This window comes from Mus caroli, unplaced genomic scaffold, assembly GCF_978045245.1.
Source record: "Mus caroli unplaced genomic scaffold, Mus_caroli_1 scaffold_15, whole genome shotgun sequence".
Lineage (NCBI taxonomy): Eukaryota > Metazoa > Chordata > Mammalia > Rodentia > Muridae > Mus > Mus caroli.
Genome location: NW_028227270.1, coordinates 17,155,254 through 17,181,749, shown reverse-complemented (window position 1 = coordinate 17,181,749; position 26,496 = coordinate 17,155,254). Strand labels below are relative to the sequence as shown.

The following is a 26,496-nucleotide window of genomic DNA, read 5'->3' as shown; positions in this document are numbered from 1 at the left end:
ATTGGCTGCGGTGGGCGCAGCTGGTCCAATCAGCGAGCAGCGCGCGTAAACAGCGCGGCTTGGCTGTGTGGACGAGAGCGCTGAGGAGGCCGGAGGACTGAAGTGAGTTGAAACCGGCTCTGACTGGCAAAGGTCCCAGTTTTCTGTCAAGGAGGATGGCAGCTCGCGGGTTTGGGGGGACCCAGGTACCCCCTAGATCGGACGCTTACGCCTTACGAACTGGAGGTCTCGCGCTTCTCGGCCTCTCGGGCCAATGCTGTTCTAGAACCTACCGGGTTTTTCCCGAAAAAGCCGAGGGGCGGGGTTGGAAGGAACTTTTTGTTAAAAAGAATGAAGTAGATTTCTATCAGCTAAACTATATATTGAAATTACTGTAATTTATAAGGTGGTCTCCCTTTTAGAATATTCTTTTTGACTTGGAATGTGTATGTATGTGACGCTAGAAATTCAAGAAGGGCGTGTGTGTTGCGTTCCCTCCTCTCCACCTGCCTGTTCTACGGTTAACGATTAGCATGTAGTCTACGAGCCTTTGCTATTTCTGGATCTTTATATTTCTGTATAGGTTCTAGAATTTCCTCATCAAGTGCGACAGAGTTTTTGTCGCCTTTAGGATTTTAATTAACATAAAAGAGGACAATATGGGGGGAGTTGACATCTTCGCGTTATTGACACGTTTAACCTAGGAGCATGTTACCGTGTTCTGTCCAACAACAAAGCTGCATCGTGTTAAGCAATTTAAGACTTAAAAATTCCTTATGAGTAAAAAATACATTGGGGCGGTGTTTATTCTGATTTACATCTGATGTTGTAAACTACAGGTCCTCTCTGTCTACATCCTTAAAATTACCTAACTGTACCTCATGATACACTATCATCTCCTTTACAGCAGCCATCTAGTAACCTTGCCCTGGATGACTTTATTTCTTTTTTTTTTAATTTTTAATATTTTTTATTACATATTTTTCTCAATTACATTTCCAATGCTATCCCAAAAGTCCCCCATACCGCCCCCCACTTCCCTATCCACCCATTCCCATTCTTTTGACCCTGGCATTCCCCTATATTGGGGCATATAAAGTTTGCAAGTCCAATGGGCCTTTCTTTCCAGTGATGGCCGACTAGGCCATCTTTCGATACATATGCAGCTAGAGACAAGAGCTCCGGGGTTCTGGTTAGTTCATCATGTTGTTCCAACTATAGGGTTGCAGATCCCTTTAGCTCCTTGGGTACTTTCTCTAGCGACTTTATTTCTTAATATGCGATCTTTTGTTTTTTATTTGGGCCACTAGTTACTAATTTAAAGTGGGCTACTATCCAATGTTGCTTAATATTCTTTGAATTTTCTTGTTTTTTTTTTTTTTTTTTTTTTTTTGGTTTTTCGAGACAGGGTTTCTCTGTATAGCCCTGGCTGTCCTGGAACTCACTTTGTAGACCAGGCTGGCCTCGAACTCAGAAATCCGCCTGCCTCTGCCTCCTAAGTGCTGGGATTAAAGGCATGGGCCACAACACCTGGCTGTATCTGCTCTTAAAATTCAAATTCCTTGATACTTCCTCACAGTGGATCACCTTAGGTGCCATTTCACTTAGTTGGAAGAAGTAATTCAAACACATCTTCCACAAGCTCTTACCAATACATCTCCTCACCTACCTGAAATTTGCACTCTTGTTATTCTACTGACTCTCCTGTTACAATGGAACTTTTTAAAATTTAAATCCATTCTTCAGTTAGTGGATACTTAGTTGATTACATATCTGGGCTATTGTGAATGGTGCTATAGTAAACAAGATTGTAAACATCTTTTCAACATGCTAGTTTCCTTTGTTTGGATATATATCTAATAGTGGAATTTCTGGATCCTGTGGTAGTTCTGTTTCTAATTTTTGCTTACATCCATACTTTTTTTTTTTTTTTTAAATAATGGCTATATGAAAGTATTCCCTCCAACGGGTGCATGTTCATATTTCTCTTTCGATAAAAAGGACTTTTTGTTTATTAGTCACTCCTACATTCAGCAGATAGTTGTTTAATGCATGTGTCTTTTTTATTTAACGTTAGTAGTTGCAGTAAGGTGAAGAAAACTATAAAGGATATGTCAGAGAATAAACAGGAAGTACATCCAGATACTATTACAGATGTGGAAGCTGTTATAGATACAGAGGAGGAACTTATTAAAGAATGTGAAGAAATGTGGAAAGACATGGAAGATGTAAGTTTCAACAGATAAAAGTGATATATTAATATAATTTTACATAATTGACTTAGGAAAGAAACCGTGTTAGTTTCCCCATAACTTTTATTTTATAAATTATTTGTATAGATTTTATACCAAAAAGCATTCTTTAAAAATTTTTTATACTTGATAAGCTGTAGAAAGAGAAAAAAAAAATAATGGTAGTTCTGGTTCTCAGATTTTTTTGCTTATAGAGGTCATTCATACTATTGTATATAATGCACCATTAAGGGTATTATGGTAGAATGCAAAAAACTATACTTAGGAGAAATGTGTAAGGCATTATGAAGGAGTCAAGGTTACCTTTCTACAAGAAGTAAACGGATAATTAAGAACCTGTGAAATTAGGACAAGACAAAAATGGAAAAGTCTGAATGTATAGTTTAAAGAGGTTAGAGAAATCTTGGTAAGATTTTATGGAAAAATATATACTAGGAAAAGGAAATCTTGTGAACTAAGACTGTAGAGAATTAGCTTGGAATAAGAACATGGATTTTGTGGAGTGGGTTCAATGGGAGATCATTAAAAGGTTGAAATTCACTGTGAAATGATTGGCTACATGAAAACAATCGTTTTGTTGTGTTTTAATACAAGAGTACAGAAACAGGATGCTTTTAGAGAATCTCGTAGTCATCCTGGTAAGGCCTGATGAAGGCCTGAATGCTGTCATTGCAAGAGTGAATTCAAGAGATTCTAAGGAGGTTGGAACTATTCGGACACAAAAGTTAATAAATGCCAGATTAGAGGAAATCATGAATCATTTCAGTACCTGTTTGGGACAGTAGATGTTGACTGAATTAGTATCCAAATTAGAGAATATAGCTGTAGAACTAATACATAATTAAGAATTATGAGTGAAGCAAATATAGAAATTAAAATGTTGACCTTGAAATTATGAATTTTTTTTTGTGTGAGAGACACTTGATACACTATGCTATTTTGGTAAATTTTTTTCTCTTTAACATATGATATAAATCACAGACACAAGTAATATCCTACTTCAGTAAAGCAAGAGGGATGAATGAATTTTTTATGAATATAGAGAGCATCCTGCTCTTTTCACTAAACTTTATGAGTATGAACAATGAATAACATTTAAAAAAATCATTTTGTCAAAAATCCTTGGTGCTTTATGTCACTACTATATTTACTAAATAATTCTTACAATTCTTTTTTTGTTGTTTTCCACTATAGAAACTTGCATTTTACAAGATAACTTTAAATTTTACAGAAAATTACTACAATCAGATATGAGGACAGATAAGACTTAAGCTCCTCATATTTTAACGTATCAGACAACCATTAACATTGTTTGGTATTAAAGTCAGGCAAACAATATTTCTTTGAGGCATATCATGTTAACTACTTATTTGTTTTGTTATTATTCTATAGTACTTTTTTCATGTGTTTGCTTACCTCCCATTATGTGGCTTAGAATTCATGCAAGCTCGTGGGTGTTGTAATAATCACTGTTTTGGAGAGAGAGGGGAATGCAACCAAAGTTTCTGTAGGTGCTCTACTACTGAGCTACATATACAACTCTTCCTTTTTTCCTTTTGATACACTCACTTTGGAACCAGTTTGACTGCCTTCTTCATCTTATGTAAAAATTTAAATAAATTCTGTAAGGCATGTTTATATGTTTTTAAAAAGGATGTTGTATTGGGCTTGTTTACAAAAGGGAGAAGGGAATTGTCTATGGTTTGTAAGTATATCACTTGTTTTTCTTTACTTTTTAAATCAAGTGTCAGAATAAATTATCACTTATTGGAACTGAGACACTCACGAATGCAGATGCTCAGGTATGAACTTTTTTATTCCGCTCTAGAAAATAGATAAGCAGAATTCATTCTTTTTGTACAAAAGTTTATGTGTTTATATTAACTCCAATATAGCCTTATTAATATTTATATTTTTTAAATTAATTAGCATATGTGAGTGTGTGTGTGTGTGTGTGTGTGTGAGAGAGAGAGAGAGAGAGAGAGAGAGAGAGAGAGAAGTCCTATTGTGTTAAGAGTTCTCAAGTGATCTTTTGTAAGTTTGATGATTCTTAAAGCAGATGCATAGGACTCTATGTAGTCTACTTATGGCTGAGATTTATGATAGTGAAAGGATGCATTGTCAAATCAGGAAGGGAAAAAGGTACATGGGATAAAGTTGAGAGGAAACAAGATGTGAACTTTCAGGAGTTGTCTCACAATATAGTCATTTACCACTTTATATTAGCTTATCAACTTGTGAGGTGAAACATTGTTTACTCTTAGAGAAACTTGGCATCCAAACTCTACCTAGCAGATAATCAAAATACCAGAAGATGTTTGAATAGTTTTGGCATTGGAAGCCACTCTTAAAGAGTTCGTTTTTTGGAAACCATCTTGAAATCAGTCCAAGTTCACAAATCCAAGGCAAGGGCTGATCTATGTGCAGACCTTTTAAGAAGTATCAGTTTCTGCTTTGCTTTGATGACTCATTTCTGTATGCATAGTACCTTCATACCTTTAGCACTCAAACTCAGTTTTCTGTGATTTGTTTTCAAAGGCAGGGTCTCATTTAGCATACTCTGGCTTTGAACTTGCTCTGTTGCTGAAGCTGATCTTGAACTGACTCTTAGAGGGCTGATTTGAAAGCATATGTCACTATACCTGACTTAATTCTTTTCTGAAGCAGAAAGAAATATGGAGAAAACTTTTATAATATATTTCTTTAAAATATTATGGCTGTTTTAATTTACAAACTACTAATATATATTTAAAAGTCCTTTTTTGTGTGACACTGGAACTGCTCTCATCATTATCTTCACATATATTTTGAGTTGTTTTGAAGCAAAACTAAAAGCAGTTACAATATTTTTGAAAGATCACAGAAAGGAAATGAACATATTTAAGGAAAATTTGACTGAAAATACTGGCAAGACATAACATGCTATTTCTTTTGAGGGGAGAATGTCTTTCTATGTCAATATCATGGCTTTTTTGTTTGTTTGTTTTGTTTTAAGATATATTTAGGAAGTAAATGTGATATGCTTGGGTTCTTTTAGATTTGGTAGTAAGGCTGAATTCATTATTTTCCATAGCATATTATATCATTGCTGCAGAAGGCCATTTATGAGCAATGGTTATTATGATAGAATAAGTTTGGTGGTGCTCTTTTGTTGTCCACTTATTTTACAACTGTTATTACTGTATTATATTTTCATCTGTATATACAAGAAATAACTTGAAGTCTCTTTTTTTATAGCTCTCATTACTTATTATGCAAATGAAATGTTTGACTGCTGAACTTGGTCAATGGAAGAAAAGAAAACCCGAAAGTAAGATTCTTACTTTTAGGTTTGTATATTGTACACAAATTAATGCAGTATTAAATTAATGACCTCAAGAATGACAACATCCATTTGTTTTCAAAATTGCCCATGGTTGTTGATCTAGGATCCACTCCAGTTTTCTTTTCTACATTAAATTCTTATGTTAGAGCATAATAACTTGAACTGTGAAGACTTTATTATAGTAACTATTTTACCTTAAAGAATATTTTTACTGATTATGGAATTCATAGTTATCTTCTTTATCACCTGATAAGTCTACTGCTTCTGTTTTCCTATCTATAAGTAAAGCAAAATACTGTTTTCTTTGTATGGTTTTGTTGTTTTTCCTCCTGGCTGCTTTGAAGAATTTTAGCTTTCAGATGAAATTACAGTTTATGTTGGCATAGATTTCTTTAGGTTTACCTTATCCACTTTCTTAAATTTGTGGAGTTATGTCTTTTGCAAAACTTGAGAAACTCCATGACTATTTCATATTTTCTCAGTCTCTTAGCCTTTTCTTCACTACTGAAGTTCCAGCAACATGATGATGTTTCGTTCATTACGGTTCCACAGCTCTCCTAATGTTCTGTTTTCTAAATGTTTAATTATGAAAAATACACACAAACTGTATTCCTTCACTTTGTAAATAGCTGCCAAAACTCTTTGCACTGCATTTGTTGAAATGGGTTAGTACTTTTGTTAACCAGCTGTTACTAAAAAACAAAACAAAACATGGGATGAACAATTTATCACTAGCCAAAGTTTATTTGGCTTGTGGTTTTAGAAGTTTCAGTCCATGGTTGGTTGGCTGTGTCACTTTTGGACCTGTGGAAAGGGAAGACATGGTGACTGCCCATGGTGCTTATTTCATGCCCTCCAGGTCTCAGAGAAAGGCAAAAAGGTACCAGATTCCCGTGCTTCCAGGCCACCTCTCTAGTTACCCAATAATTTCTCTCTACTGCGGCGTTTTACCTCAGAAAGCTTCTGTTAGCTCTCATCAGTCTCAAAGTTGGCACCCAAGCCTTCAGCACATGATGTGGTGCAGATACCCTAACCGTACAAGAGTTACTCCAGAATTACATACAACGGACTTTAAAATTGTCCTTTAAAGTACATAGAGGATGGCTCTCTTTTAAAAGGCTTTCTAAAATAGTAGAAAAGTTTTTAGTAATATATCATTTGATAATTTCAAATCACATTTGATTAAAAACTAAAATTTTGAATAAATATTGACTAGTTTATTAATTTCTCTGGGAAATTAAATGTTTATTTCTCTTGGCTCGAAAACATGTATAATATGCTGTATATAATTTGTTGATTGTAGATGCATTTTTACAAAGAAGTCTGATATAATCTTACAGAGTTTTAACTATATTTCTATATAATTCCATTTCTGGGAGTATAGTCCTTGAAATTAAAGCACTAGTAAATAAAGACATAAAAACATGTCTAACATAGTATTAGTACTCAGTTTCAAAAATTATTACTACAATATAATAAATACACATAAAATATTATGAAGTTATTAAACGATGAATTAACTTATGTACCATGGGAGTTCTACTGAGTGAAAACGATGTTAACATATCTAGTATGCTATTCTTATAATACCAACCATGACAAGAAATAAACCTTTCATGTTTGTGAATGCTTCCATATATTTATAGGATTTATGACTACAGAGAAAATAATCCAAGGAACCTCTTTTATAAACATTACTAAGCATGTTTTTTAGGCCTTAGGAAAGAAAAGATCTTAAAAAAAAAGCATAGATATCAAATTATCTAGTGTTATATACTTGCAGTTATATGTGTAAAAATAGTAATCTAGAAGTCATAAAAATGAATATATTTTATAAAAGTTTGGTAATACATGAGTTAAATTGAAAAGAGTTATCTTAGAAAAGCCACAAAATCAAATTCTTGAAATTAACTAAGAGATATGACTTTGTTTTATTTTTATTTATGTAGTAATTCCCCTAAATGAAGACGTTTTGTTAACGTTAGGAAAAGAAGAGGTGAGTTGTTTTTAGTAATATTCTAAATAATTTATAGTTAGAACTTCTTTATATCAGTTTGTGACATAAGTAAACTAAACCACTCAACACATTAAAATTTATGTTTTTCATTGAACTAAGTTATTTTAAAGGTTTGAAATTTTTTATTTTTACTGTTTGTCTATGTATTTATTCTGATGTAAGTGTGAGAATGTGTGCATGTGGAGGTCAGAGGACAGCTTTGAGACAGGATTTCTTTGTTATTTTCCATTGGGTATGCCAGGGTAGCTAGCTCATAAGCTTCTATAAGGATTCTCCTTTTTCCACCTCCCTTTTGCCATAGCCATGCTGGGATTACAGACTATATTTTAGAGCTTTATCCTCACCAGAAATTAGTTCTTTGCCAGTATCTGCAGCAGATGGTTCTATAGCAAGCATCAGCTTGGTGTCCTTTAATTTAGTTTAAAATCAAATTTTTGATGAATCATTTGTTTCATGAGACCACCTCTTACCAAAGATGACAGTTGCAATAGTAGGTTTTCTCTTGTACTTCTGACCAATTGACTATGAATCAGTTTGCTTGTCTCCATCTTCAGGTGTGAATAATTTTCTAGAGAGACTCACGGATCTCACAGAAACTTTCTTACTCATTTGTTATAGAAGACATCACCAAAATATGCAGATGAAAAACTAGATGAAAAAGATGTATAGATTAAAGTCTATAGGAAAGGAACGGAGCTTTGGTATCCTGAGTGTGCTACCATGCCAGACCTTCCCGTCCATCCATTTAGCTGTTTAGAAGTTTCCTGAATCCATCCTTTTGATTTTTATATGAAAACTACTATGGAGGGAAAATTGACCAAATAATTGGTCAATAATTAACTTTCAGCTCTTTTTCTCTCTCCAAAAATTTGGGGCTAGAACTAAAAGTCCCAATCATGTGATCATGCCTTGGTCTTTCTAGTCTCTAGCCCTCATCTTAAAACTGGCTAGGCTCTGCTTTTCATCCAGTAGTGTATTAAAAGGTATTTACCATGTTAGAAATGTCTAGTGTGTTAGGACTGTTAAGCCAGGAAAAATGGATTAAGACCAAAATATCTTAGCATGGGGACTCAACAGCTGTCATTGGAAAGTTGAGACAGGAGAATTGCCCAGGGTTCAATAGTGAGTTTGAGTTAGTCTGAGTTACCTGTCTCAAAATATGGATAGGGGAAATAAGACTGAAATAACTATTTTATAGCATACTGTTGCTCAGTGGAGAGAAGGTTGTCTTTGTGATAAAGAAACAACGATTAGGAGTGGTGGTTCAAAGTTTTAATGTCAGCATTTGGGAGGCAGAGGCAGATAAATCTCTGAATTTGAGGCTAACCTGGTCCACAGAGCAAATTACACAGCTAGCCAGGGCTTCCCAGAGAAACCCTGTCTCTCAAAAACTGGACCAAACCAAACCAAACAAAACAAAACAAAAACCAACCAAATCTTCAGTCTGTTCATATTACCAAGATTGAGAAAGTGTGTTCACCTAGGTATGACATAGTGGGGTGGAAAATGTACAAACCTAGGGATATTTTGGGTACCTGTGGGAACAGATGGAGCCATGAGAACCACACTGGGGAAAACTGAAGGAATCCTGTTTATTACCTACCAATTTCAGTTCTTTCAGACTGTATCTGGATAAACCACCTTGATAGCCGCATAGGGCTGCAGAAACTGAGTGATCTACTGGGCTTGGCCTCAGGGCTCTAGGTCTTTGCCTTAAACAGCAAACCATATGTTAAATGGAGGCAGGTCCTGAGGCCAAACAGTTGCTGTAGCTTCAAGCTCTTAACAGTAATCTTTAAGTGATGGGACTTACTGCCTGTACTGGCTGGTTTTGTGTGTCAATTTGACACAGCTGGAGTTATCACAGAAAGGAGCTTCAGTTGAGGAAATGCCTCCATGAGATCCAGCTGTAAGGCATTTTCTCAATTAGTGATCAAGGGGGAGGGCCCCTTGTGGGTGGTACCATCCCTGGGCTGGTTCTTGGGTTCTATAAGAGAGCAGGCTGAGCAAACCAGGGGAGGCAAGCCAGTAAAGAACATCCCTCCATGGCCTCTGCATCAGCTCCTTCTTCCTGACCTGCTTGAGTTCCAGTCCTGACTTCCTTGGTGATGAAACAGCAATATGGAAGTGTAAGCCGAATAAACCCTTTCCTCCCCAACTTGCTTCTTGGTCATGATGTTTGTGCAGGAATAGAAACCCTGACTAAGACACTGCCCTTTACAAAGTTGAACCACTTTTCAGCATGTATAATCTAATCTTCCTCTCTACTCCATTTCCTAGTCAGGCACTCCGACAGGAGTTCCCATGAGTGTCTAGTTGTAGCAATATAGGGAAAGACAAACTGGATTGGTTTTGTTTTTGCAGGTGTGGTCTGCTATTTGGGAATCACTCCCACACTGGTCTATCTCCCTACCCCCTCACAACCCCCCCCCCCCCACTGAATTTAAAGTTTGTGAGAGCTATGGGCTTATTCTTTCATTAGGATTACCAGTCTGTTGTCAGAGCTTCATGGCTTATGATTTCAGCTTTCTGTCAGTGTGCATCCCTACAACCCCTAGTAGAGTTAAAGCTTTACAGGCCACTCCTACTTTTCCCTGTATAGCCTTTCTTCATGCTTTTCAGCTGCTCCATCATCTCTTTCATGATTTCTATTGGTCTTCCTTTCTTTAAACTATGTTTTAAATATTCTGACAATTCTCATTCTCATAGTACCAGAAGGGTAGTAATTCTCTTCATATTCACAAAGGGATTTATTTCACCACTGGATAACTGTAATATAATGGGCAAAATTGAACAACAACAACAACAAAAAACCCAAGTGATGTTTATAGTAGATTTATCATAGCTGTGTTTAACTAGAAAGAGGAAATTTTTTTCTAACCCTGTTTCTGAAGGGTTTTTTAAGCTAGAGATCATCAAATCTAGGGAGGGTTTTGTGCATGATAGAAGGGAAACTCTCCCAGTAAGCTCCATCCTTAGATCCATCCTTTTATTTTAAAGTAAGGAATTAACAGTGAATTTTTCATGCTTTCTGAATTCATTGTAATGACTTAAAGAGCTAGCTTTAGGCATCATTGATTTCTTTCCTCACCTCCTCCTCTCTCTGTTCCTTTCACCCCATCTCACATTTAATTTTTTTTTTTATTCCTTATCATTGTTTCTTTAAAAAACCAACAAACAAACAAACAAAAAGATTTATTTTTTTCCTGAATGTGGGTACACTATAGCTGTCTTCAGATACATCAGAAGAGGGCATCAGATCCCATAACAAATGGCTGTGAGCCACCATATGGTTGCTAGAAATTGAACTTAGGACCCCTGGAAGACCAGTGTTCTTAACTGCTGAGCCATCTCTCCAGCCCTCATTATTTCTTTAGTATTAAGAGCTTTATTTTTTTCTTTTTTTAGTTTATGATAAAAAAAAATAAGACCATTAATTTGAGAATTTTCTTGTTTCTGTTTTTCTAACAAGGATTTAAAATTTAATTATCCGAATATATATTTTATGTATGAGTGCTTTGTTTGCATTTATGGTTGCACACCAGAAGAGGGCATCAGATCCCATTTTAGATGACCGGCTGTAAGCCACCATGTTGCTGGGAATTCAACCCAAGATTTCTAGAAGAACACAAAATTCAGTTGCTCTTAACCATTGAGTCATCTTTTAAGCACTGCTTCTAGAAATTTTAATGTTATGTTTTTATTTTTAGTCATAATAATTGATGATTGAAGTTATAGTTTCTCAGTTCCCTATTTATTCTTTCTTTGTCACATAGCTTTGTTTTACAGCTTTTTTAGTGTCCACATATTTGCAGTTTCCTAATTTTCTTTGTTAATTTCTAATTTAATTCCATTGTTAGACAATTTAATATGGTATCAGTGTGATATTGTTCTTTTGATCTATTATTGATCTCATTAATGTAGTGATATGTATATGCTTATTCATTTTAATCCAACTTTTTTGTGGTCTCATTTTTCTCTTTTCTTGCTTTCTTGGTTTACATTTCTTTAAAAAAGCCTTTTTATTTCATGTTTTAGTTAGGGTTCTGTTGCTATGATGAGACACCATAACCATGGGAATTCTTGTAAAGGAAAGCATGTAATTGGGGCTGGCTTACAGTTCAAAGGTTTAGTCCATTGGGTTTTTTGTTTGTTTGTTTGTTTGTTTTTGTTTTTTTGTCTTGGTTTGGTTTGGTTTTTCGAGACAGGGTTTCTCTGTGTAGCCCTGGCTGTCCTGGAACTCACTTTGTAGACCAGGCTGGCCTCGAACTCAGAAATCTGCCTGCCTCTGCCTCCCAAGTGCTGGGATTAAAGGTGTGCCACCACCACCTGGCGGTTTAGTCCATTGTTATAATGTCAGAAAGCATGGTAGCACACAGGCAGATGGTGCTGCTGGAGAAGAAGCTGAGAGTTCTATATCCTAATCAGAAGGAAGCCGGAAGAGAGAGTGACACTGTGCCTGGCTTGAACATCTGAAACCCTAAAGCCCACCCCCATAACACACTTCCTCCAACAAGGCCATACCACAATATAATGCCACTTTCTAAGAGCCTTGGGGGCGGGGGCTATTTTTATTCAAACCGCCATATTACAGTACTGGATTTCTAGATATTTCTATTTTCTTATTTTGTTTTATTTTTTAGTTACTTTAGAGTTTATAAAACACATGTATAACTTATAATGGATTTAAAGTTAGAAAAAAATAATTAGTGGAAACCCTTGCAATTCAGAGAATAGAATAGTAATTAACATGTTTTTCCAAGGAAAGAATAGTAGATAAGAGGACAGCATGTAACTCAGTTTCACATGGTCTTTGTGTTGGTCAGGTATCTCAAATGGAACATTGTTAACTGTTAATTTGTTAAGCAGCTTTCGCTCCTACTGGTTTGTGTGTATGTTGTACCCGCCCAAAAGTTCTGGATTCATGAATGAAAGACACACGCACAGACACATATGTGCATGCATGTGAGCGTGTGTCAGCTAATTTTGATGTACCTTGACTAGATCAATGGCTGCGCACTTCTAAACCTCCCTGAGACTAGCACACACCCCTCTCTGGTATTCCTGAGTTAACATCTTTTAAAATCTACATTTCATTTCTGCTATCCCAAACACAATCAGGGAAGTGGCCTATCATAGTGATTCTCTCTCTCCCTTGGTCCCTTGCTCACGCAATCTAATAGTTCCACTTCTGTCTCCCTGCCCAGGCATTGACTTTATAGCAATTCTTTATTAGCAGTTAGATCTAGTTGGTGTCAGGGACCCTCAGGTCTGTAAGGGTGGCTTTGGGAGCCAAATTAAGAGAAAACATTAGAAGCAATTCCCAACATACCAGAAACCTTTGAATTTATTTTTTGCTCTGTCTGGAATTTTCTTCTACTAGATAGTAACTTTGTTTGATTTTGGTCTTTTTTCTGCTACTCACATGTTACCTAGTCAGAGATCTTTACAAATCATAATACCTTAGGACAGTTCTTCTTTGCACCTCATTGTGTTATTATTATTTTGGTTTATTTTTATCTTTCTGGTATATACCACCATTGCACTTACTGCTTAATTTCTGCATTACACTCTTTGTTTTCTTTACTCTTGCATTTTTCAGCAATGATTGCTGGCTAACAAGTTATGAATATTGAGTTGCAGGTTTAATCAATACTGAAAGAATGATAATCTATTCTTTGTCTTAATTGTGTGTTCTCATTAGAAAAAAATCTAATCTATTAAGTCCATTAATCTAGTTTCAATTTGAAATTAAAATATGTAGCTTGAAAATTCTTAAATTTTATATTTGTCAGTGATGTGTCACCAAAATTTACCATCTGCTTGCTGTATATTTATCATTTCCAACTTTTTCTGGTAAGCATTTTTACTGTTGGCTTCCACATTGAGACATTCTAGATCAATTTTACTGTTATTTGAAAACTGAACTATGTATAAACTAGGAGACAAAGCTTTAGCTTGAATTCTTTTATTCTAGTTCCAAAAATTGAGATGTGATCTTGAAATGGTACTATCTACCATTCAATCAAAGAATGAAAAGTTAAAAGAGGACTTAGAAAGGTAAATTTGTAATTTCTATTAATCATTGATACATACTGAGTTGGCACTTAAGTTTTTATTGACTATTGTTTTCCATGCTTAAAGGGAGCAACAGTGGTTGGATGAACAGCAGCAAATACTGGACACTCTTAACGTATTAAACAGTGATTTGAAAAATCAGGTGGTATCATTAACTGAATCAAGGTAATTCATTTTGTATTCTAGACTTTTTTCAGATTATTTTTGAAAAAAGAATTTATTGTATTATATAAAGCAGAAACAGTGGTCCTAAGTATTACCATTAGCTGTTTCATCTTTTTTTAGAATGACTTCTCTTACTATACTAGTTTCACTACTTGTTTTAAAGAATATTCTCTACTTTTATGGATCAAATGAAACTCCACAACATTTTGATCAATTTCCTGTGTAACCGGGAACGTGCACAAGTGTAATTTCTCAGTTTAATGTTTGTCTTATTATTTTGTATTATTAGAATCTTTAATGAACTGACAACTAAGATCCGTGGGATAAAGGAATTCAAGGAGAAGCTCTTGCTTACCTTGGGTGCTTTTTTAGACAATCATTTTCCTCTGCCTGATGCAAGTACTCCAAAGAAAAGGGTAAGTTTTAGAGAAGACAGTCTCTAAATGGTTATAATTGTATGTTTTTGTATAGGAACAAAAGCAAAGGAGTACGGCATAATGAGACATACACACAAATATTCCTTTATCCTATCATAGTTACCAAAAAATCCGAGATATTTTATTGTTTAATAAAATGGGATTGGTTAAATACATTTTTAAAGATTTAACATTTTATTTATTTATTTGTGTGTGTGTGTTTATTGTATGTGCACCCAGTGCCCACATGCTTGCATTGCCCAGTGTGTGTGTGGGATCAGAGGAAAACCTAATGGGAGTCTCTTTTCTGCTTCCACTGTGTCTGTTAAACATTGTCTCTGCTTCATGGTATCTGGCCAGCATACTGTATTAGTGGGCTGCCATAACAGAATACCAGAGACCCTGGCATAAAAATGGAATTTTTCTGTCTCAAGACTAGAAATGCAAGATTAAAGTACTCTCAGGGTTGGTTTCTGATGAGGTCTATTCCTGGCTGGGAGCTGACATCTTCTCACTCTGTTTACATTGATCTCAGCTCTACATGCAGGGGGAAAACTTTTTTTTAAAAGTTCTCTTACTGTCTTACTGTTACACAAAAACAAAACAACACACAACACACAAAACTCAAAACGTAGTCCTCATTGGAATTGGTCCCTGATGACCTCATGTAACACTTGTGTTCTCTTTCCAAATACAACTAACCAAATCTGAGTTTCAACACATACTTTTGAGGTACATAGTTCTGTTTACAACAGTGAACTTTACAACTTAATTACAAATACAAAAACAAAGTTAACCCAAATCCTTGCTCATCATTAACATGTTAGCAAGTCACTTACATAGTGAGTCACTAAAGTGGAGACACTGTCCTAAACACAGTGTGTACAGAAACAGGTTGATGGCTGATTGGTATAGGGGAATTTTATTCTTGCTATTATACCATCAATGATAAATATGATTTTAATTAATTTTGATAGAAGAAAAATGAAGTTCAAATGTTGTACTTGGAGAAATATTTCTTTGCTTCAAAATATTTTAGCACTGGAGAGAGAGAGAGAGACCTAAGACAAAGGGAACAAATAATGAGAAATATAAATGGTATAAGTTTGTATAACTTCATCTCTCAGTTTTAAGTAGTATGAATTTATTGATATAGAAATAAGAAACCATTCTTCCACCGAAACCTCCATTCTAATTTTGTTGTTTTTAATTTCAGTATTTATTTTGTATTGAGACACTACCATAGTATGCTTAGCGCTTATTCTATTTTATATTTGATTAATTACTTATTTTTATCAGTTCTTAAATTCAAGCCAATAATTTTTAGAAACTTTTTTATTTATCTTATTTATTTAATGTGTTTTGCATACACATATATCTATATACCACATGTGTGAGTTACAGAAGGTTGTGAATACCATGTGAGTGCTATGAATTGAACTCAGATCTTCTGGAAAAGCAATCAGAGCTCCTAACTATTAAGCCATTTTCTCCAGCCCCTTTAGCCAATTTTTTATAATTTATTTATTTATTGCCAAATGATTTCTCTTAGGAATTTCTGAGACTTAAGCATGCCTATTTAAATTTAATCTGTGTCTTTATATTTGCTAGTCAGTTCTGTAACTACTTTGCTTTCTCTATCTCTCTGACTCTCTCTCTCTGCTCAGAAGTTAGCAGAATTAAATAGATGTCCAAAAATTATAACATCTGCAGTTGTGTAAGAGCATATTCTTTCTTTTTATTTGTGATGGTTAAATCACACCTAGATCATTTGAGAGACTTAACCATGATTATAGTTATGAGGGATCTCAAACTATGTCATAAGAAAAAGTTGAAGAAACTAATGAAGATTAATATGTAAAACACTTGAGCATTATAGTGGCTGTCTTCTAATTTTTAAGAAATAAGTTACTCCATGTTATTCAAAGGTAAAAAGTTCGGTGAACTGAGTCAATGCTAGGAACTTTTGATATCTATTGGGACGTGTCAAGACCTATGGGAAGGTAAAAAGGAAGGAAGGCTCCCTTAGAAGCCTCCGTGAAGTGTAGTAGAATACGATGTGCTTGGGGAATTTTTTGTGTGGCTCAAACATACTACTTTATTTTATATTATATTTATTATACATATAATATAATATGTTTATGGGTAGCTTAAACTGTATCTTAAAATAAATATATAAAGGTTTCTATTAAATTTTTTAAGATTCTAACTTGTACCATGAAGTGTTGTTTACTCTCAGAATTTGTCTTCACCATGTACAATTACAACTAAGAAATGTTTTTAAGCCATACGGTTTGATATTCTGTCATGTTAATTGTTATTTACATTTCTCAAAGAAAAACGTTCAAGACTCGAATGCACAGCTGATAACACTGAATGAAATATTAGAGGTAAGTGTAGATTTTTTTGCTATCTCTTTAGTGAACAATTAGTGTTAAAGAAAAAAAAATACTACTTTTATTTTCTATTAAGAATACTTGTCCTGGACATGGTAACACTTGCCTTTAATCCCAGCACTCTGGAGGCAGAGGTAGGTGAATCTCTTGAGTTTGAGGCCAGCCCTGGTCTACAGAGTGAGTTCCAGAACAGCAGGGCTACAGTCTGTCTTGAAAAATGAAAATTTAAAAAGGTTTTTGTTGTTGTTGTTGTTATTGTTGTTTTTGATTCTTTAAGAGAGTTGCTCATTTACTATTTGCACCCTAAAATCTTGTGCTGTTATTCTGAAAGAATTCAACTCAGTTATGCACCTAAAACTTATAACTGAATTTATAATTTTTTCTTAAATAAAATGTTTCATTTATTAGAAAGACTAATTCTAGCCTTTTTAGTTTGACATTTATTTTGTTTTATAAATAGACAATACCTTTAGCATTGTAAAAATATACTTGAACTCCACCCAGGTTATTTATTTATTGATTGATTGATTGATTGATTGATTGGTGGTGGTGGTGGTGGTGGTGGTGGTGGTGGTTTTTCGAGACAGGGTTTCTCTGTGTAGCCCTGGCTGTCCTGGAACTCACTTTGTAGACCAGGCTGGCCTCGAACTCAGAAATTCGCCTGCCTCTGCCTCCTGAGTGCTGGAATTAAAGGCGTGCGCCACCACGCCCGGCTCCAACCAGGTTATTAAAGAAATGAATTACTTTAGAAAACCTTAGGCAGAGCAGTCTATGAAAATCAAATAGTCATTTGCTTTTTAATTCTTTCTTTTGTTGAAATAGATTTTTTCCATATACTATATTCTGATTATGATTTCCCCTCCCCAAGTCCTCTCAATTCCTTCTTTAACTCCCCTTCTATCTGGATCCACACCTTTTCTGTCACTGGTTTGAAAACAAATAAGCATCTATGGAATAATAATAAAAGAAAACAAAGATAAACAAATTGGAATAGAACAAAACAAACTGAAGAAAAAGAGCCAGAGAAAAACACGAGACACACATATAGGTGCAGAGACATACACATTCACACATCAGTAATCCCATAAAAACACAGAGCCAGAAACCAGTATATGTATATCTATGAACAAAAGATCAATATGGGTTTTAAAAAATGCTTTTCCGTGACATTATGAGACCAAGAAGCTGTAAAGAGGCCAGTGAGTATATTTTGTTGTTAGGTCCCACTCCGGGCCATGGGCTCTACCATCGGGAGTTGTTGGTTTCCCAGGGAGACTTTCTTGGAGAAAGCTACATTTTCATTTGCAAGTGCTATCAGTTGGATACAGCTTCTGGATTAGGGATGAGTTCCCTCCTATCTCTGGGACAAGTAAATTTAGAAGAGTATTTTCAGAACTTAATGCGTTGGGTATAAGCAATTGATGTAAGAATATATCAATATTATTAATATATAGTAATATATCACTATCTTTAAAAAGCTAGATAGAAATAGTTGTCTGATTTATAATCAGACACTGTGTCGATATTTCTGATTTCCCTAGTTTAAAACTAAAACCTTTCCTGGATGTATTCACTATCTTTTATAAGGTTAAGAAAAGCTCCTTTAGGCTAGTGAGATGATTTAGTGGTTAAACGTGCTTGGTGCACAGCCCAGTTGTATGAGTTTGATCCCCAGGACCCATGGAGTGATGGAGAGCCGATTCCTGCGCATTGTCCTCTAAGTTGTTTATCATTCTCTCTGTATTTGTGCATACAGAGAAACAAATGTCATAAAAATTGTAAAGTGACACTTTATGTAAAATATTGATGTTATCTGAAACACATGGTTAAAAATTGGGATACAAAGCCGGGCGTGGTGGCGCACGCCTTTAAGGCAGAGGCAGGCGGATTTCTGAGTTCGAGGCCAGCCTGGTCTACAAAGTGAGTTCAAGAACAGCCAGGGCTACACAGAGAAACCCTGTCTTGAAAAAAAAAATTGGGATACAATACAAAATACAAAACTTAGAAAACCAAATACTTTCTTTGCAGTTCATATTATCAGTGACAAAAATACTTAATCTACAGTTTAGTGAAAAAAATTTGCACACTCATTTTCAATTTGAATTTTTACCATGTTTCTACTATCTTTTTTATTAGAATTTTAATTAATATAATCTAATAAAAATTGAAAACGAAAGATAAGATCTCTTTAAATTAATATTTTTCAGTTATTCGTTCGCTTTCTATGGTATTGGGATAGAAAGCAGGTCCTCACCATAGACAAGTGCTGTACCAGTGAGTTATAGAGCCAGCTCATAAAAATTTTACAATATATTAAGATAAATAGTTACTATAAAATATGAAAGTATTTCTTTATCATAATACTTAAAGGAAAGGCGATTGTGACCTTTTTATTTCACAGGATGAAGGACTTGAAATGGTCATATTAGTAACAATTGACATTTTTATTTTATTTTCTGAATTTAAATATTGATATAACTAAGATTGAAATTAGGGGTTGGCAGATTAATTTTAGTCACTTTTATAACACTTTATATTTGTATAAATTGTACCTTTTCTTTTCATGATCTTTAAAATAATATTTTTCAGTTAAAACTTTAACCTGAAATTAATGATTTGTCACAAATTATGTACACCTAAAGAGTCCTTAATTGTCCTTAGTTCTCAGACCTAGTTTCATAAATTGTTAAAAGAACTGAGAGGTAGATGAAGAAGGAAAATAATAACACATTTACCATTTTTACCATTGAAATATTACTTTTCAAATAATTGAATATAATTGCTTCACAAAAAATCTCTGGGGGCTGGTGAGATGGCTCAGTGGGTAAGAGCACCCGACTGCTCTTCCGAAGGTCCGGAGTTCAAATCTCAGCAACCACATGGTGGCTCACAACCATCCGTAACGAGATCTGACTCTCTCTTCTGGAGTGTCTGAAGACAGCTACAGTGTACTTACATATAAATAAATAAATCTTTAAAAAAAAAAAAATCTCTGAAAATGCCAGTAGATTTGTTGAAGACTGTGGAGTCTCAGATATCATTAGCAAGCTTCTGTAAGCTTTCTGGTGATGGCAGTATTTTGGTTTTCTTTTCTTTTTTAAATACGTTTTTGAGATAACTTAAAAAGTAATGTTTGATTATGGTGTTTTCATATATATGTGTCATTGTACCTTGCTCATTTTTGCCCCAATTCTTACCTCCTTCTATCCTTACTCCTGTCTTCCTGATACCCTTCCACTAAATAGTCTCCCTTATTTTGTTTTTCTTTCCTTCCTCAACTCTTGCTTTCTTCCTTCTCTGTGCCTCTTTCTCTACTCTCTGTCCCACCATCACCACAAGTCTTTCATTCCATTCATACATATACACATACACACACACTCCTATTTAAATCTAGATTCTGTGTAAGGGGAACAGGACTTTGGTCTAAGTTTGGCTTATTTCATATTTTCTAGTTCCATTTTCCTAAAAGTCAGATAATTTCATTATATGCACATATATTAAATATATTTTTATATATCTATATGGTGTATATATAAGTATGTATATATGTATATTATATACATGTATATTTTGTATACATGTATAAGATATATAAAACGTTTTCTTTATGGACTAATCTGTTGATATTCTCCTGGAGTGAGAAACCTGCTTCTCAATACCTTAGACCTTAATAAGAAGCCACATTTCCATGTGGAATAGAATTTGAGAAATGCTACCCTATACTACTCAAAGTTTGTCAAATTTCACTGTAAGATCTCAACATCCTTGGTAAAGTAATCAGAAATATTCAAGGAGAAGATGAAGGAAATGATAATGGGAAACAACTATTTTTTGAAGAATAAGCATAAGAATAGTTGTGGTTATCTTTTTTTGTGTTCAGTTTGTAAAATTTTAATTTTTTCCCCATAATGATGGAGAAAAAACCCAGGGCCTTATGTAGCCAGCTATATTCTACAGTTGATGTAAAAATTTTATTTTTTATAATTCTTGTTCTTATTTTAAAGGAAATTATGCTCAAAGACATAGGAAAGTTGTAAATATTTTTAGGTAGTTTTTAGGAATTGTTTTCATTTTACTAGATTCATTTTAATACATATTTCATCCACTAGTATCTATAGTCTTAAAAATCAGATGTTGTTTACATAACAGTAATGTTCATTGGCACAAAACTATTGTTTTATGAAGGTATCTAGACTTCCCCACAAAAGGTATATTTCTAATCATTTTTTTCTTAGATGCTTATAAATAGAATGTTTGATGCTCCACATGATCCATATGTTAAAATTCGTGATTCCTTTTGGCCACCATACATTGAGCTACTTCTGCGTTACGGAATTGCTTTGAGACATCCAGAAGATCCATCCCAAATAAGATTAGAAGCTTTCCATCAGTAAAATGATGATTTGTTTTCACACAGTACGGAATCTTCACACCCATGGATAAAGGAAACACAATTTTACTATTTAAATAAAGAATATTATTTGCAAATCAAGGGCATAGTCTATCTTATTTTGTTGTTGTTTTTGTTGTTTTGAAATACAGTCTCATGTATCCCAGCTGGTATTGGGCTTGTTGAGTACTCAGTTGGTTTACAATCCTTCACGACCATGCATACCCTGGTTGTCCACCTTTGAAATGACTTACACTGCATTGTACATGTTCAAAATGGGCCTTTTCAATTCAATCAATGTGTTGAAGTTATAAACTCTGTAGGTAAGAATGCAAGTAAAAGTATTCTAGACTTTAAAGCATTTAATGTAACTTGCCTCATTCAGTATTCTTAGGAAAATCTTATGAATGTGTGATTTTGAAATAACAAAGAATCTTAAAAACAACAAAAGAATTTGTGATTTTTGCTAATTTACATTTTTTTAAACTGTGTCATCATTTAAACTATTTCAGTTCCATTTGGCATTTAGTAATAGCTTTATAATTAGTAATTATAATGAAATATTAATTTAGATTTTTTTCTTGTGCTGGGGATTGAACTTAGGACCTCATGCAAGGTAGGTAAGTAATTTTATATAGTAATATAGTAAATGATATAATTCTAAAATGTTATATGCATATGCTTTTATTTCTAGATGTGTTATAAATTGGAATATTTAGCCAAGCATACTGGCACATGCCTTTAATCTTAGCATTGGGAGGCAGAGGCAGGCATATTGCTATGAGTGGAGGTCAGCCTGGTCTACATAGTGATTTCCAGGACAGCACAGGCTATGTAGAGAGACATGTCTCAAAAAAACAAAAAACCCCAAAACCAACCAAATAAACAACAAACTAATGTTTAACACTAACTTGAATTATTATAGTATCTACAATAGCTCAGCCTGTCATCAAATTTACTAGTTCTCCAACTTCTTGAGTACCTGAACAAAAGCTGTGCTATGCTTGATTCAAACCCAGGCTTCATTTATGCTAAGCAAATATTCTACCAATAGAGCTACATCTTCAGTCCTGAAAATATTTGAATTTGCTGTATTAAAACTAATATTCTATTTTTCTAAAGAATCTAGCTATTCACAGGGCATGGTTGTGCACGCCTTTAATCCCAGCACCTGGGAGGCAGAGGCAGACGGATTTCTGAGTTCCAGGCCAGCCTGGTCTACAGAGTGAGTTCCAGGACAGCCAGGGCTATACAGAGAAACCCTGTCTCAAAAAAAACAACCAAACAAACAAAGATTTTAAAGAGTAGCTAGTGCCTGGTTTGGTTATATGGCAACACCTACTGCTTCTCTGGCCTTCATTTGGCTACATCGTATTGTCTCCTAGAACACAGATATTCCTGTGTTCCTAGGCTTCCTCCTTCTTCCCTTTTAAGTGCATCTAGGATCCTAGCCTATTGGAGTGCTACCAAACTTCAAGGAGGTCTTTCCTGTCTTTTTATTAATCCTCTCTAGATAACATCTTGAGGAGGAAGATATGTAAAGAAGTGTGGTTTACTAATTCCCTCAAAGTTTTCTAAAGACGTGATATTGAGCATCTTTTCAGACACATATTTGACATCTCTTCATCTTTTTCTGTGATCTCCAACGTAATATTTTAACCAGCCTTTACCCTCCAATTATTTTTTGTTGTTTTATATTTTTGAAGCTATTCTGAGTATTTTTTCTTTCCATAAAAACTTGGAGTTGGTCATCAAGATCTCAAAAATAACTTGTTACGATTTTTTATTGAGATGGAATTCGACCTATAGGTAAAATAACAGTATAACTTCTTATTCATGAATATACTTCCAGTTACTTAGATCTTGGATTTCTTCTATCAGATGTTTGTGCTTTGTTTACACAAACATTTCACATATTTTGTTAAGACTTATGACTTAGTTACTGTACTGGCTAGTTTTGTGTCAACTTGACACAGCTGGAGTTATCATAGAGAAAGGCGCTTCAGTTGAGAAAATGCCTCCATGAGATCCAGCTGTAAGGTATTTTCTCAACTAGTGATCAAGGGGGAAAGGCCCCTTGTGGGTGGGACCATCTCTGGGCTGGTAGTCTTGGGTTCTATAAGAGAGCAGCTGAGCAAGCCAGGGGAAGCAAGCCAGTAAGGAACATCCCTCCATGGCCTCTGCATCACCTCCTGCTTTCTGACCTGCTTGAGTTCCAGTCCTGACTTCCTTTAGTGATGAACAGCAATGTGGAAATGTAAGCTGAATAAACCCTTTCCTCTCCAACTGCTTCTTGGTCATAATGTTTTGTCCAGGAATAGAAACCCTGACAAATTGGTACCAGCAGAGTGGGGTATTCCTGCGACAACCTGACCATGTTTTGGGGAGGACTGTGGAAGGACTTTGGAACTTTGGGACAGACGATCCATTCAGTGTTAAGAGCTCTGTGAGATGTTGTGTAGGTGCTTGGAAGATAATGTTGAGAACAGTGCAGAAAAAATGGAGGCCTGGCTTGTGAAATTTCAGAGGGAAAATTAAAGACTCTTTTCAGGGCCATTGCCATTTTGGATTTTGAAGATTCTGTGGTTCTGGTTACCTGAGGCTGAAGAATCAGCTGTGATTAACAAGATACCAGAACTACTAAAGTAAAACCTTTGCATTACTGGGACTATTGATGCTGGTTAGCTGGAGTTAAGAAATTAGCGGTGATTAAAAGAGACCAGCATCACTGAGGTGAAATCTTCTGGGAAGTGTTTTCTGAGAGCACAGAGGCTGTGTTCCAGAGATAGCCAAGGTTGTACTTTGTGCTGTGGAAGGACTTAATAATGTGTAAGAGTTACCCAGGTGGTACTGGTTTTGAAGGCATGAAGGGGTCACGCAGAGCAGCTGAGGCTTGGCACTGTGAGAGGCCATGGAAGGCCATTGGTGAAGGTGCAGCCTCAGGTGCAACTGACAGCCCAGGACTGAAGGGGTCATGCAGTGTTTTGGAGATGCCAGTACCATGAGATGACCACCAAGAGCAGCAGCAGTGGAGTACAGGCATCTGGAGTCTAGAGGACGACGCGTGTGCTAGAAAGGGCATGGCTGGAGAAGTGACCCAAGCCCTTGGAGGAGCCCAGAAGATCGTGAGTTGGATCCCAGACATTGGATGATTGGAGATTGATTTTTGCTTTTGATTGTGACTGTGCCCTGATATTTTCCCTCTTGAAGGAAGAAACGATTTTAGTGGATCCCACAGTTAAGAGAATTTTAATTGTAAAAAGACTTTGGATTTTAAAAGATATTGGATATTTATAAAGGATTGAACTTTTAATATGTAAAGACTGTGGGACTTTTAAAGTTATTTAAGATCTTGGGGATGAATAAGAACTAAGGGTTGAGGTTACTAGTGATGTGTTTGTTGACAAGGGCTCAATTGTACTGGCTGGTTTTGTGTATCAACTTAACACACGCTGGAGTTATCACAGAGAAAGGAGCTTCAGTTGAGAAAATGCCTCCATGAGATCCAGCTGTAAGGCATTTTCTCAATTAGTGATCAAGGGGGAAAGGCTCCTTGTGGATGGGACCATCTCTGGGCTGGTAGTCTTGGGTTCTATAAGAGAGCAGGCTGAGCAAGCCAGGGGAGGCAAGCCAGTAAAGAACATCCCTCCATGGCCTCTGCATCAGCAGAACACTCACTTTCAGGCAATTAGGTCTAGGGTATTAAAGCCCACACCCACAGTGACACACCTACTCCAACAAAGTCACACTACTCCAATGAGGCCACATCCCCCAAGAGTGCCACTCCCTGGGCAAAGTAAATATAAACCATCACATTGCATTATGATGCTGAATAAGAATGATGAGGAGACATATTTGCCTTGCTCTAAATATTAAACATCTAGATTCTCACCATTAATTGTAAATGATGCTTTTATTTCCTGAGATGATGGGATGAGATGAGAGCCTTACCCAAACTGTTCAAATACACAACTTGGACTAAGGCCAGGACATTTCTGTCTCTATTCTATTCCTCGGATTGGAAGCTTCTACCCTAAACGCCACCTAATCCTCCAAGCTGACTTAATTCAATCCAGCTTTTCTCTGCTTATGAATGAATTGCGTGGCCTAGTACTAACGTTGGCAATATGTTCGAGTCTCCTGGCTTTCTCATTCTCTGGCTCATTCAATCTTGACCTATGTCTAACTTGTTCTCTTTGCAACCCGTCTCTGTAAAACTCTCCTGGTAAAACTGCCATACACACACACCATCCTTTCTTTTTCCCTGAACTGCTCGTAAGTACCTTCTTTCCTGTTGTTTTATGAGAATTTGGCATATCCTATCTCTGATTCATTTTGTCAAATCTTTCTTTACACCTCAATTAGAAATCACTTTCAAATATGGCTGCTTCCTTCTACAAACCTTATTCCACTGTTAGGAATTAAAGTGTCTACTAAAGGTGTGTCTACATTCCATCTGGCTCATATAGACCTAGGTCTTTGGATGTGATCTCTTGCTAGAGCAGCCATGTTGTTAGATTAAAATTCCTCTACAATTATATAGGATTTTATAGATTTTTAAGTCTGAAAAGATACCTAAGAGGTGTGTGTATATTCTTGGGCATCCAGAAGGTGACAGACCCCCTGGACCTGAAGCTATAGGTTGCTGAGAGCCGCCTAACATGGATTAGGACTGAACTTGGATCCCAAAACACAAAAGAATTCGTAACATCTTAGAGATCTTTCAAGCACCCCAAATTTCAAACTGCTCTTAAATTTTATCACAGATGGATGATGAATCTTGGCAAAAATATTTTTTTGTACCTTTTTGTGACTATAAGACTATTCTGAGTTATTCTTGGGGAGGGTGTTAAGTGGGGAGACTAGATTCCTTTGGTCCAGGTGTGTGTTCTCATTAATTTAGAGTTATAAACAGACATATAAAGCAAGTACAAGTTTTATTAATAAAGTACTTGAGAAAGCAAAAGCAGATATAGTGGGAGCAATGCCAGCAATTACCTTGCAAGACAACCGCAGAAGTACTCAGGGTGTTACTTTTTATGAGCTCAAAGTTGTTGATGAGCACAGATCACTTGACTACTTACACCTTTTATAACTATGTACCAAGCCACAGAACACTGCGGGCATGCACAGTATTCACTATTCACTAGAAACTATGAGATATGCAGTTGGAATCAATTTTTCCTTACCAATTTAGTGTCACCAGTGGAAGTTCACAAAACTGTCATTTGGAAAGAGCTTTAAACAACTACACATGCTTGGGTGCTTTGGAGCTGCCTAGCCATGCATTGACTGATCTCTAAAAATCTACGCCCAAAACAAATCTTTCCTCAAGTTATTTTTTTAGATATTCTGCCAATGACTGTTGTACAAGAAGGAAACTAAGATGAATAAAATAGCCAGAGAACATTTCCTGGGGCTTAATTTCTAACCAGAGATTTAATTTCTCCTACACCATTCTATACATTATAATTTTAT

The 26,496-nt window shown here is 35.5% G+C and overlaps 1 protein-coding gene across 1 annotated transcript; it reads left to right on the top strand.

Moving 5' to 3' along the window:
• Positions 1–42: 42 nt before the first annotated feature.
• Cenpk (centromere protein K) lies at positions 43–21,070 on the top strand. Its single transcript, XM_021179998.3, has 10 exons — positions 43–102; positions 2,057–2,207; positions 3,977–4,033; positions 5,469–5,541; positions 7,506–7,552; positions 13,551–13,633; positions 13,718–13,816; positions 14,106–14,232; positions 16,569–16,622; positions 20,864–21,070. The coding sequence occupies exons 2-10, from the start codon at positions 2,091–2,093 to the stop codon at positions 21,020–21,022; spliced, it is 816 nt and encodes a 271-aa protein (XP_021035657.1). The 5' UTR covers positions 43–102; positions 2,057–2,090; the 3' UTR covers positions 21,023–21,070.
• Positions 21,071–26,496: the final 5,426 nt, after the last annotated feature.

Bases quoted from the DNA above. Each gene is read 5' to 3' on its own strand.
- Cenpk (XM_021179998.3), top strand. From the start codon at position 2,091: ATGTCAGAGAATAAACAGGAAGTACATCCAGATACTATTACAGATGTG. The intron at 4,034-5,468 runs GTATGAACTTTT...CTTTTTTTATAG, and splicing joins TCACGAATGCAGATGCTCAG to CTCTCATTACTTATTATGCA. The intron at 7,553-13,550 runs GTGAGTTGTTTT...CTTTTATTCTAG, and splicing joins TAACGTTAGGAAAAGAAGAG to TTCCAAAAATTGAGATGTGA.